Raw genomic sequence first — 12,664 nt, 5'->3', positions numbered from 1 at the left:
ACCTAGGAGTTAAATTACAGGGGGAAAGGGAAATGTTTTATAAGTTTGAATTTATGTTACAAGTAAATATTGAGAATACTCAGATTTATTTGAAGAATATTCTAATTTTTCCACCCAGTTAACAGCTAGCAGATTCACCTCAGAATCAGTAGCCTCTTGATTTCTGGATTTTATTTTGGTTAAACCTTGCATAATTCAAGATTGGCTTTGGCATAGACTTGATTAACAAGTTGAGGCAGGGGTTCAGAGCCCATAAACCTACATTCATTGTTCCAGAGCTTTTCCCTAAAACTTCCTTTTTTGCTCCCTCACATTTAGTGCTGCGCTTCCTCCGAAATGACCAGTATAGGGTCATATATATCGTTGCCACTGTTTGGCCTTCTTGATGGTCTTTTAGTTGTTAAAATGCCATGACTCTGGCTGTGTGGTCTTGGGTGGGTTACTCAGCCTCTCTGTGCTTGTTTCTTCTACAATAAAATGGGAGTAATAGTAGTATCTACTTCATAGGATGATTGGGAAGGGCTTCACAATGCCTGGTACAGCGTTGTCATCTCATTTTATCCCTGAAATTGATAATTTGCAGGGAAGATCTTTAGCTCCAACACTTAACTCTTTCATGACATTCTTATGGGCTACAAAAAAGAACTTTCTGGGTAACTGTTTATTTTAATATAAATGTAAACTTCAGGCGCCTGGTGACTCCCTCAGTTAGGCTTCCTACTCCTGGTTCTGACTCAGGTGGTGATCTCAGGGTTGTGAGATCCAGCCTTGCATTAGGCTCTGCCCTGAGGGTGGAGCCTGCTTGGGATTCTCCCTCTCCCTCTGCCCGACCCACCCCCCTGTGCAAAGAGTATAATTGTAAACTAGAAAAGTTGCAAGAATGGTACAAGGGGTTTCTCACATCTGAGATCATGACCTGAACCAAATAAGAGTCTGACGCTCAACTGGCTGAGGCACCCCTGATTTCTGTATATTATTCAGTCCGTACTTCAATTTCTTCAGTTCTCACAATAGTGTTCCTTATGGCCATTCTCTGCTCCCCGCCCAACTCCCAGCTCACAGTCCAATTCTGGATCGTGCTTTGCATTCAGGTGTCACATCAGTTTCTTTATTCGCAGTGAACGTTTAAGTAACCGGCCCTTGCCCGGGGTGGGTTCCAGCCTGAGTATCTGCGGGGATTACCAGCTCACGTTGCGCCATCTTGTGGCAAGATCAGGAATAGTTTATAAACCATTCCGCTGAGTGGCTGTGAAAGGATTCCCTTCATGAGGACCTAAAAAAAAAACTAGGTGGTATTCATATTATCTCAATTTTTCTTTTTATTTATTTCTTTTTAAAAAAAAGATTTTTATTTATTTATTTGACAGCAAGAGAGGGAATACAAGCAGGGGGAGGGAGAGGGAGAAGCAGGCTTCCCACTGAGCGGAAGGCAGTTGCTTAACAACTTAGCCACCCAGGCGCCCCTCAATTTTTCTTAATATTGTAGGAAACTCTGTTTTAAGTATTTCACGGTTTTAAATCCATATGCTTCAGCAGAAAATGAGATTTTCTGTTTCTCAAATCTGGGCCCACACATGTAAGGTCCAGTACTTTGTTTAAAAGTGGGGGCTTGGCCTGAGACACGTGTGGGAATGGATCTAGCCGCCACAACATTCTGGTAGTGTGGGATTTGGTGAGAGGCTTCTCCTCCTGTGTTTATTTCTGCAAAATAAGTCTCACAGAGCCTTCTATCCGCAGGATTGTTTAACAAGGTCATGGATATAGTTCCTAGCGATGTGCCTGACATGTGGGAACTCACTAATAAATGTTAAGAGATTATTATTATTTGTTCAACTTTTTGTGAGTGGACAAGTACAGATGAAGTAAAATTCACCCCAGTAGCTTTTAAAAATATATATTTTATTTATTTATTATTTGAGAGAGAGAGAGAGAGAGAGTGAGAGCATGAGCAGTGTGGGGAGAGGGAGAGGGAGAAACAGACTCCCCACTGAGCAGGGAACCCAGTGCGAGGCTCCCAGGAGCCCAGAGATCGTGATCTGAGCTGAGGGCAGACACTTAATGGACAGAGCCACCCAGGCACCCCTGAATGTGCTTTTGACTAAGAAGGTTAAGATTACTAGGGTGGGGGGCACCTGGGTGACTGTTAGTTAAGCATCTGCCTTCAGCTCAGGTCATGATCTCTGGGTCCTGGGATCGAGCCCCATCCTTTGTCAAGCTCCCTGCTCAGTGAGGAGTCTGCTTCTCCCTCTGCCTCTCCCCACCGCTTGTGCTTGCTCTCTCAAATAAATAAATCTTAGAAAACACAAACAAACAAACCACATTCAGTCAACAACTATTTATTGACACCCCCCCCCCAAGTCCTAACTATGTGCCAGGCATTGTTCTAGGGGTGGGAATACAGTGGTGCCTACCCAAGACAAAGTCTTCACCCTCACCAGCAATTTATATTCTGGTTTGGGGGAAGACAGCTGCAAAGGGGCATCAACAACAAAGATACTCTTTAGAGTTAAGTGCTAAGTAGGGGAGAAGGAGAAGCAGGCTTGCTGCTGAATAGGGAGCCTGATGCAGGGCTTGATCCCAGGACCCTGGGACCATGACCTGAGCCAAAGGCGGATGCTTAATGACTGAACCACCCAGGTGCCCCTAATGAGGTGAGATTTGAACTCAGTTCTGAAAGACAAGAAAGAGCCAGTCCTGCAAAGATCAAGATCAAGGAGGTAAATAGTCCAGGGAAAAGGAACAAACAGCAAGAGAAACAGCTCCAAGGTGGTAAGAAGCTTGTAGTTTTGGGAGGGGCAGAGGTTAGTGTGTCCAGAATGTGGAGGTCAAGGGCAAGAGAAGCTTGAGATGAAGTTAGAAAGATAAGCAGGGGCAGCTCCCCGTGAGGCCCTGAAGGCTATGATGAGGCCTTTAGCTTTTATTCTGCATGTGATAGGAAGCCATCTATGTATTCAGAGCAGATGGAAAAAGGGTTTGTTCTTATCAAGAGCAGAAAAAGCTTCATTTCAAGGTCTGCCTACAAGTGCATTAGCTTCCAGTGACCACTTACGCATTTGGGAATCTCTGATGTGTTAAAAAGTTGAATGTGCACGACGCATGGTGTCTTCCATTTACAGTTTTTGGAACAGAAACATATTGTATAAAAAGAAACTGGAAGGGACATTTACAGAATCCCTGAGGCTTATATGTATTTATGCCAAAAACTTAAAATGACTCTAAAAGGATCTTCCCAAACAGCATCAAGGGTGGGGCTTAGTAACTTCTGGCTGGGGAGTCAAAGATATTTCAACATTTCTGTAGAACATGGGAAACTCTCTTAAATAAAAACTCATTGGGTGCCTGGGTGGCTCAGTGGGTTAAAGCCTCTGCCTTCAGCTCAGGTCATGATCCCAGGGTCCTGGGATCGAGCCCCGCATCGGGCTCTCTGCTCTGCAGGGAGCCTGCTTCCTTCCCTCTCTCTCTCTGCCTGCCTCTCTGTCTACTTGTGATTTCTCTCTCTCTGTCAAATAAATAAAATCTTTAAAAAAAAAAACTCATTATTATCATTATTTTAAGCTCCAGACTTCTTTGAGAATCTGATTAATGCTATGGACTTGGTCCCCTGGAAAATGCTCTGCTTAGGATGAAGAAGGGGGTAAATCAGAGTTCTTCTGCTTGTACCTCCTGACTGGGCCTGTGTGGCAGAGAGATTTCCTCCCCATGGCCAGCTCCATCACTGCCACAGACACCACCCCCCCACCCCCCACCTTGTGGGAATGGAACGGAAGCTCCCTGTTTGCAACTACTAAGAGGTTCTTTTTTTTTTTTTTTTAAGATTTTATTCATTGATTTCATTCATGGAGAGATAGCACAAGCAGGGGGAGTGGCAGAGGGAGAAGTAGGCTCCCTCCTGAGCAGGCTCCATCCCAGGACCCCGGGTTCATGACCTGAACTGAAGGCAGCCACTTAACTGACTGAGCCACCCAGACACCCCTAAGAGGTTCTTATGGTTGGTCCATGCAACTTGTCCAATCACCACTGAGAGCCCAATCTCTGAAAGGGGTAGAAATATACTCTAGGGCCAGATTTCTGCTGGGAGGCAACAGAAGGGGATTTTTGAGGAGATGCCCTCTCCGCCTGTCAGGAAAGGATTCTTGATCATTCTTTCTTTCTTTTTTTTTTTTTTAAAGATTTTATTTATTTGTCAGAGAGAGCGAGCGAGAGCGAGCACAGGCAGACAGAGTGGAAGGCAGAGTCAGACGGAGAAGCAGGCTCCCTGCGGAGCAAGGAGCCCGATATGGGACTCGATCCCAGGACGCTAGGATCATGACCTGAGCCAAAGGCAGCTGCTTAACCAACTGAGCCACCCAGGCGTCCCTTGATCATTCTTTCTGAATCAAGAGGCCTTTGGGCAACCTTCCAATGAGAAGCTACTGGCCCATCTCTGCAGAAGTGCATATGCAGCCCATCTTTACAGTTACAAGTAGGGCGTTCACAGAATAGATTAGAGGGTATAGAACAATTTGAGGTTTTAGGGAGTTTTCTCCTAAATTACCTTTGTTTTGGAAATTGAGACACTGAGACCCCCAAAATGATAATTAAGTGGTCTGCTGGGGCCGAAACAGGGCTATGACTTCCCATTTTCCAGCATGATATGAATTCAAAGCACAGACTCTTGTAACAGACGGCTTGGGTTCAAATCCTGCCTTACCCCTAATGTGTCCTGGGACCTCGAGCACCTGACCTCCAAGATGGTATTGATGGCAACAGGATAGCATTGGTGGGACTGTATCAAGAACAGAATCTGGCCTATAACAATTGCTAAGTCAATGCTATTGATACTGTTTTGCAATGAGAGAAGTGAAGTTATTTTAACAAGGACACAGGAAAGGCACGATTAGAAGCCGGGCCTATGAGTGTTGTTCACCACCAGACTAATGTGTTTTAAACTGCAAGGCATGACCCTTTAGTCCTTCAGAAAATCGGTTTAGCAGGGCCTTGAATAGCACTGGGGAAAAAAAAAATCTCAGTGCATGATACATACTAGTTAAATAGTATTTGATGACATTTTCATACAGGTATATATGTATATAGGTAAGTATACCTACGTGTGTACTAGATCTTAGGTTGAAAGCATTATTCTTGACTACTGTGCCCCACAGAATTTATACACAAGCACAAGGAAGATTTCAGTGAGATGTCTTTACGTCTTATAATCCATCTCGCGAGGGACAGGGATTCCAGTTCACTCAGGAAGACTCAGAAATAGGGGAAGGGGCTATGAACTGTTCAGCACAGAAAGGAGCAAAGAAAGTAGACCCCAGTGAGCTTGAGTCTAGGTTATACCGGAAAGGACTAATTCCTGAAACAAATATTCCCCAAGAGCACACTCTGTGCCAAGACTTTTGCTGGGCAGTGTTAGCTACACGGTGGTGACTGAGGCAGTCCTAGTCTTTTTCCTCGTGGGACTCTCTGCACAGTGGAGACAGACCTGTCACCAGACAGTAAGACACTAAAATGATCAGGCCTGTGGTGGGGGAGGCGTTGGTTGGTTATCAACCCTGTGTTGGGGGAAGCCCATGAGTAAGGAATACAGAGAAGCTTCTGAGCTGGATTGTCTGCGTTACTCTCACAGACTTTGGTGGACCTAGGATTCTTCAACTACCAGCTAGGGTTTCCAGAAGTATGCACTGACCAATATATACCTGCCAAGCTCACTGGAACCCAAATTCAGAAGACAGCAAGCCCTACCCAACCTCTGAGAGCGAAGGACCTGGGAGACAGAGGTCTCACACTGCCTAGGACACTAGCTGACCAGTGCACCAGAATAGAGCCCTTTTCTTACAAGGCGATCTTAAGGCCTTTTAAGGACTAAGTTACCCCATTAAATAAAGTTATACCCCTATTGCATATATATGATGAGCAGTAGGATTACTATTTTGGATTCACAGAGTGTCTAATTGATATAAACTGCTCTATTTACATAAAAAAAATAAAAGTCCAATATCCCAGTGACGCAGCTGTTTCCATTTTGCAGATTTGGATACACAGGCACAGAAAACGGTCAATCTTCTGTTTACTATCACCAGCGAGGAAATGCAAAGCTGGGTCTGTGAGACTTCAGAGGATGTGCTCACCATGGCGAGACACAGTGAAAACTCTCCTAACCCCCGCTCCAGGGCTCTTTAAGAGCCTTGGAACCGAAAGGAAAGGCGAGATCACAGTAAAGCGAGATCAAAGCGTATGTAAATAAGGACCTGGGGCTGCCGGGAAGTATCGCTGCGGCGAGCCTTTGAGGAAAGCGGGCGTCAGAGTCCTGCTGCGCCTGCGCAATCCCGTCTCTTCTTTACATCCGGCGCCTGCGCGTGGTACCTCTCTAGCTCACCTCGACCCAAACTTGCCTAAAGTACGCAGGCGTCTCGCTCTGAGTCGGCCTCTGGCCAGGCCTTGCGCCTGCGCCCTAACGCTCTCCGAGTTCCTCTCTCGCTCTTTTACGTCAGTTCCTGTTTGTGGCGGGAGAAGGCGGTATTTCCGGCCAGAGGGTGGGAGGGGGCGGTAAGCGGGGGCTGGGGGGAGGGGGCGGGGGGGCCGCGCCGCGCGAGCCGTTGGGCCTGGCTCGGAGAAGGCGTTGCCGCTGCCGCTGCAGTTGCTGCCGCCAGGAAACACAAGGAGCGGGACCAAGCGCAGCGTGGCGATGGGCGGGAGTAGGGCCCCGCCGGAGAGGCTGGGCGGCCGCCGGTGACAGGTGAGTGCGCCAGCGCGTGTCCCCGAGCGCCTCCCCCCGCGATGGTTGCGTCCGGACCCCCCGCCGTGCGGCGCTGGGCCGTACCACCAGTGCCCGCCGGGCGGGGACCGCCGTCCTCGAGCCCCCCCTTCCGGGACAGAGTGGGGGCGGCTGCGCGGGGGCGGTCGGACTACCCCAGAGGGGCCGGGGGCGGGGGCGGCTGGCCGTACCACTGAGGCGGCGCCGGTGGGGGGCACACCGAAGTGCGGGGACCGAACCACTAAGGAACTGGGGGCTGAACCAGCGGGATGGGAAGGGTGCGCCCGCCGGGTGTGCGAGAGCTAACCCATCGGGGTGGGGTGGGGGACGCGCCTTACCATGTGTAGGGGGCTGTACCTATTCGGGGCTGTGGGAGCTGTTCTTCCAGCGTGTTTAGGGAGGTGGGGGGCTGCTGGGGAGGGAGCTGTACCAAGTGCGGCCCGAGTAGCGCCGTGTGGGTCATACCACTGAGGTGCGGGGGGGGCATCCTGAGAGCGTGGAGGAGCCCCGTATCGAGGGCGGAGGGTTGTGATGTTTATAATCTTTGAGGGATGCGGGGGCGGGGTGAGGGGAGCAGGCCCCGGTGGGTTTTCGGGGGAGTATTTTGGGAGGGCTGTAATGCGGACTGTTGTGGAAGGGCTTTGCCTCCCGAGTTTGGTGGGTGGGGCTTGGGGGTTTGCTCGGAGCCGTAGGAGGATCACTATTGAACTTTTCAATGACTTTGGGGGAACTGGATGGTCGCTGGGATTGCTGTCTGTCCGACAACCTTTTCATATTATTAAACCTTTTTAAAAGATGTGTGAGACACTTCTGTGGCAAATTCTTTGTTTCTGTGGGCAGAAGATGTTTTAGAAGCCTCTGAAGTTTTCTGAGCTTTCAGCTCCATATTTGGGAGGGGAGGAGGTATTGTGCTCAGATTTGAGGAGCTGTGGCCCCTGGATCTCCTTGTTAAGACTTAGGAGGAAGGAGTGTTTAGAGGGACACCTCTCTGTCAAGGCAGGGTGGCGGGGGACGTCTTGATCCTTGGAATTCTGAAGACCCCCTTCCTCTCATTTGGGGACTGCCTGGGCTAGAGTAATCATGTTGGTCTTCCATGGTCTGCCTTTCAGCCTTGTCCTCTCTTCGCCTCTCAGAGAAGCATTGGGGAGTTCAGCCCTGGCCAGACCTTGCTGGCCTAGGCAGCAAGGGCAGTCACTCCAAGCACCCACTGAAATAGCCCTTGCTGGGCGGTGGATTTTGAGGAGCCAGGCTCCAGTACAGATCATGGCAGTCTCCATTCTAGTTATGAGGGTGTTTGTGTCTCCCTGGTTAGCTGTCCAGCCTCCTATTGTGTTTACGCTCCCCACTAGGCGATAACAGTTGGTCTTACTGATAGGCGACAATGAGGCTGAGTGCTGTTTTCCCAGCTGTTCTCTCTGCAGAGGCCCAGGGGACTTGGGTAGAGGTGCCCTGGCCCAGCCAGAACCAGGGAGGAAGGTTTCTCTGAAGGACTTAGGGTAGCCAAGTCTCCCACAGATCTAGTTTCTCAGTGTTATCACTGGGTGGGTGCTTGGAGCAACTGCCCTTGCTGCCTAGGCCAGCTCGTGACCTTGGCTTGCTGGGTAGCCTTTGCCCCGGGTCTGGAGTTCCCAGAAGGCTGGCTGCAGTCCCTGATTGCCCCAGCTAATGTGGGCTGGTGATGTGGTCAAAGGCTGGTCCACATCCTTGGCTCCCAAGCTGACTGTCTTCTCAGGCTGTGGTTCCTCGAGTACAGTCCATGAGGTCCTTGAGGTCCTTGAGTCTTTTCTAGACTGTGGGGCTCTAGAATTTTTCTCCACTAAGGGTTTGTTTCTCTGGTCTCCTTCTGCCAGCTTTTTTTTTTTTTTTTAAAGATTTTATTTATTTATTTGACAGAGAGAAATCACAAGTAGATGGAGAGGCAGGCAAAGAGAGAGAGAGGGAAGCAGGCTCTCTGCTGAGCAGGGAGCCCGATGTGGGACTCGATCCCAGGACTCTGAGATCATGACCTGAGCCGAAGGCAGCGGCTTAACCCACTGAGCCACCCAGGCGCCCTCCTTCTGCCAGCTTTTAAAGGGTTTGCCTGATGGGGTTAACAGCAACAGTAAAAACCATACTTGTGAGATCGATGACTGACATTTATTGAGTGCTTTCTGGGTACGATACACTATTCAGAATGGATTAACTTGCTGAATACACATGCTAGAGCCATAGGTACGGTTGCATGGTCTCCGTGTTCTAAGGGGAAACTGAAGCACAGAGAGGTAAGTCATTTCCAGAGCTAGTGAACAGCTGGTGGTTTTGGCCATCTACAGTATGTCTGGCGTGGGGCAACCCTTTTACACACATAAGCTCTTTTAAATCTCAAAACGAACCTACAGGTTAGGTATGGTTATGCCCATTTTATAGACTCCTGTGAGCTAGGTAGGAGTGTGGTGCCCATTTTACAGATGAGGGGACTGAGACACCTGCTGTGAAGTGAAAGGCTTGGCCTGATGTGTCACAGCCAGAGGTAATAGAACCAAGATGTGCACCCCTACCTGGCCAGGTTTGGTCTCAGTGAGCCTCTTGTCAACAACTAAAACTGTGGGTTAGTTGCCCCCAGCAGTGGATGTGGTAGTTCTCTCCTTTTTGCAGAATGAGACCTCAGGGCTCAGGTAAGAATTGGTTTGCCCTAGGTCCCTCCGACCCTTGGGGACAGGCTGGGTTTTGAACCCAGATCAGCTTGCTTCTAGTGTTGTGTGCTCTTTGGTCCCCAGGTCCCCAGCTAGAGTGGGTCTTGGGCACCTCAGAGGCCCTGCCCTGGACGCTGCCAGCTGCACCCTTGGGCATTTCCTTCCTTTCACCATCCACGCCCAGGGCTGCTGTGAGCACCTCTGCCAGCAGCCAGTCTAGTAGTTCTGGGCTTGCTGGTGAAACTTGGTCCCTCGGTGTTGAGCTAGGGGACGTCTTTTAACCCGGTGCAGAGTAGCTGGGAGCCAGGAGAAAACAGCAGGGGGGGGCCGCGCACGGGGTGACATACTCAGGGGAGCCATGCTAGAGGCCCCTGCCCAAGCATGGTGTGCTGGGCCTGCATGCAGTTTTCTGGAGCTTTCATGTTCTGGCTGTGTGACCTTGGACCTCAGTGTTCCCCTCTTGTGCAGTGGGCTCTGAATGGCACCCACATCAGAGTGTTGTGAGGGTGAAACGAGTTCATCCACCAGAGGCTCCTGGGCTGGTGGTTGGTGCCCAGTCAGCAATCCTGAGCCCGTCCATCCTTTCCCACGCCCTCTCCCCTCTCTCCTCACTCCTCTCTGGTGTCTTGGTGTCCAGCTTCCCAGCTGGCCCAGCCAGAATCCGGGAATCCTGTGTCCTGGTTTCTGAGCTCTGTAAAGAGCTCCACCAACGTGATTCAGAGCAGCGGGTTCAAATCCAGCCCTGGCACTCCTGGCTGGGTGCCCTTGAGCAGGTTCCTCAGCCTCTCTGAGCTTCCATTGTGTCGAGGGATGGTCATTCCCCCTTGATACGTTGTCCTGAAGGTGAAATGGGTTAATCTGTGGAAAGCCTCCCCGGCACAGCCTCCAGTAAACGTTTCTGGCTGTCACTCTTTCAGGAGAATGCCTGATACATGGTGAGCCCTCTGGACAGCTTAGCAATTGTAATTTGTGTTATTTTGGAGGCTCTGCCCAGGCTGCAGAGCCTTGGCAACTACCACCAGGAGGAGGGCCCGGCTGAAATTAGCATCCCCATTTTCCAGATGAGGAAACTGAGGTTTTGGAGGCTTGGGGCAGAGGTGGGACATATAATCAAACAAAGGGTAGCAAGTGCAGCCCCCAGGCCTCCTCATCCTCCCACACAGTTGCTGCCCAGAGCTCTTCTGAGGTCACAATTCTAGCTCTTTTTCAGATGTCAGGCCCTGCTAATCCCCCGTGCTCTATGTGCTTTTACCGAATCTCCACCACAGCCCCCGGGAGTGGCAGGAAGGGCCTTGACCCAGGTGAGAACAGCCCTTTGAAGGCTGCGAGGCAGAAGGATGGGCGCAAGCTGGGTGAGGCGCAAAAGTGCTGGTGGGAGTCAGGGGCCTAGTTGCGCAGAGCCACCTGGGCCAGGGTTGGGGGTGGGGGGCGGGCAGGGGGAGAAGTGTGCCTTTGGTCCTGAAGGTGTCGCAGAGCCAGAGGGTTTCCCTGATCCACCAGCCTTCACTGAGCACCTGCTGTGTGCCTTTCGTCGCTTCGGGTGCTGGGGATGCAGCAGTGCCCTGGACGGAGGTGCTCCTTCCGTGGCACTGAGGGAGACAGTCAGCCTGGCGAATAAATGAGGGACAGGTTCAAGGGAGGTGCCAAGCAGTCAGTTACAATCAGGTGTGACTGGGAGCTGCTGTCATTGGGCTGTCAGGAAGGCCTCTCTGCTGATCCCCAATCAGTGGACCAGGTGAGTGAGGAGAAGAACTGGCCTTGGGGGTTGCGCGGTGGGGGAACCACAGGGCCAGAGTTGAAAACTTGATGAGGTACAGGGACCTGCAGCACGGAGGCCTATGTGGCGGGGCAGGGTGAGTGAGGGGAGACTGGAGCGGAGGGCAGGCGAGGTCAGAGTCTTGCAGACTTCTCTGAGGGATAGCTCAGGCAGATTTCAAGCTTCAGAAGGAGCCTTTCACCAGAAGAGGTTCTCAGGCCTCTGCTTGGGGTTGGGGGGGTAGATTTTTGAGTGGGTCAGGGAGTTTCACATGCCTCCCACTTCCCCCTTGAGTAGAATCACTGCCTTAGAAATGGTGGCAAAGGCGTGATGGTCGCCTCCCTCCTTTGTGGTTTTCACACCACATTCCCCAGGGCCCAGGCTGTTCCATTTAGGGACAGATGGGGGGAGGCTCAGTGAGGTGATTTGTGCCCACCCCTCCCCAACCCAGACAGCTGGGCTAATATCAAATAACAGTGCAGAACAACGGTAATACCTGATAAAAGCTGTACTTGGCTGACTTGACCTTCCACGCAGCTGTGTGCCTGAGGACCTGCCACATTCCTGGTTGCTGCCCTAGAACTTAGAAAACCAGGTGTTGCGGGCCTACCTTCTAGTGGAGACAGGTGCCCAGCAAGCAAATCTAGAAGAGGATATCAGTTTGTGACCAATGTTAGAAAGGCAAAAGAGGAAAGAGTGTGTGGGGATATTATTACTGTGGGGTGATTAAGGAGTGTCTCCTGGAGGAGGTGACACATAGATAGGGATCGTGGAGTGCTGCAAAGGAGCCACGGGAGGACTTGAGTGAAGATCTCCCTTAGATTGAGCCAGACGCGGCTCTTGATTCCCAGCTCGCAGAGGCCTGGAGATCCTCAGTAACCAGTGCTGGGGTTGGGCTCTGAATTTGAGCAGCATGGCTCCAGGTCTTCTGAGACCAGGTCGTCATGGGTTAGGGAGCCTCATATTGAAGGCTTAGTGCACTAAGCAGAAGCTGGGCTGTTGATTTTCCCAGGCTTGCTCTGGGCTGTCTTTCTGGAAGGAGTGGAGAGACCCTCAAGAGCAAACCTCTGGCGTCTCCGGAAATCCTTTGGGATGGGGGGATGGAAAGGAGTGTTTTTCGAAGTTGCTCTCCCGGCCTCTGGAGGACCCAGGGACACCCTTCCCTGGGCCTCTCTTCAGCTGCCCAAGAGCTCTCAGTAGAAGGCTTTCCACCACCAGGCCTCCAGGCTGCACGGTGGGGTGGTTCCGTGGCAGGCTCTTCTGGACAGCCAGCCAAGCAGCAGGAGGCCCAGCTAGGGGAGACAGCCCTGGGAGCAGGACCAGGAGGGGAGGGAACAAGGGAGCAGGGGTGGGAGGGGTGGGGGTGGGGGGATGGGAGCTCAGGCCTGGCCCCCTTGGGGGCAGGATCCACCGCCAGCTCAGCACCCACAGTGGGGCCTGGCTGCACTGGGTACGTGAAGCAGGGCATGGTAAGCGGGGATTGGCTAAAGGGAG

General features: G+C 51.3%; 2 protein-coding genes across 8 annotated transcripts in view; both read left to right on the top strand.

Annotated features, from left to right (window-relative positions):
- CUNH19orf47 (chromosome unknown C19orf47 homolog) overlaps positions 1-6,226 on the top strand; it is a 35,199-nt gene extending 28,973 nt beyond the window's left edge. Inside the window, exon 9 of one of the 5 annotated variants that reach the window (XM_045076815.1) lies at positions 6,017-6,226. In XM_045076815.1, coding sequence (XP_044932750.1) covers positions 6,017-6,168 — 152 coding nt within the window. In that variant the 3' untranslated portion in view covers positions 6,169-6,226. The remainder of the gene's footprint in view (positions 1-6,016) is intronic. The other 4 variants (XM_045076817.1, XM_013047636.2, XM_013047637.2 and 1 more) reach the window with 4 other exon arrangements.
- A 305-nt stretch (positions 6,227-6,531) lies between these two features.
- Positions 6,532-12,664, top strand: part of AKT2 (AKT serine/threonine kinase 2) — a 45,621-nt gene continuing 39,488 nt past the window's right edge. The window contains exon 1 of one of the 3 annotated variants that reach the window (XM_045076814.1): positions 6,532-6,724. The gene's annotated coding sequence lies outside the window, so the exon portion shown is untranslated. The remainder of the gene's footprint in view (positions 6,725-12,664) is intronic. The other 2 variants (XM_045076813.1, XM_045076812.1) reach the window with 2 other exon arrangements.

The sequence above is a fragment of the Mustela putorius genome, unplaced genomic scaffold, assembly GCF_011764305.1.
Source record: "Mustela putorius furo isolate JIRA1106 unplaced genomic scaffold, ASM1176430v1.1 tig00000196_pilon_pilon_pilon, whole genome shotgun sequence".
In the NCBI taxonomy this organism is placed as follows: Eukaryota; Metazoa; Chordata; class Mammalia; order Carnivora; family Mustelidae; genus Mustela; species Mustela putorius.
This window is presented reverse-complemented; position numbering and strand designations above follow the sequence as displayed.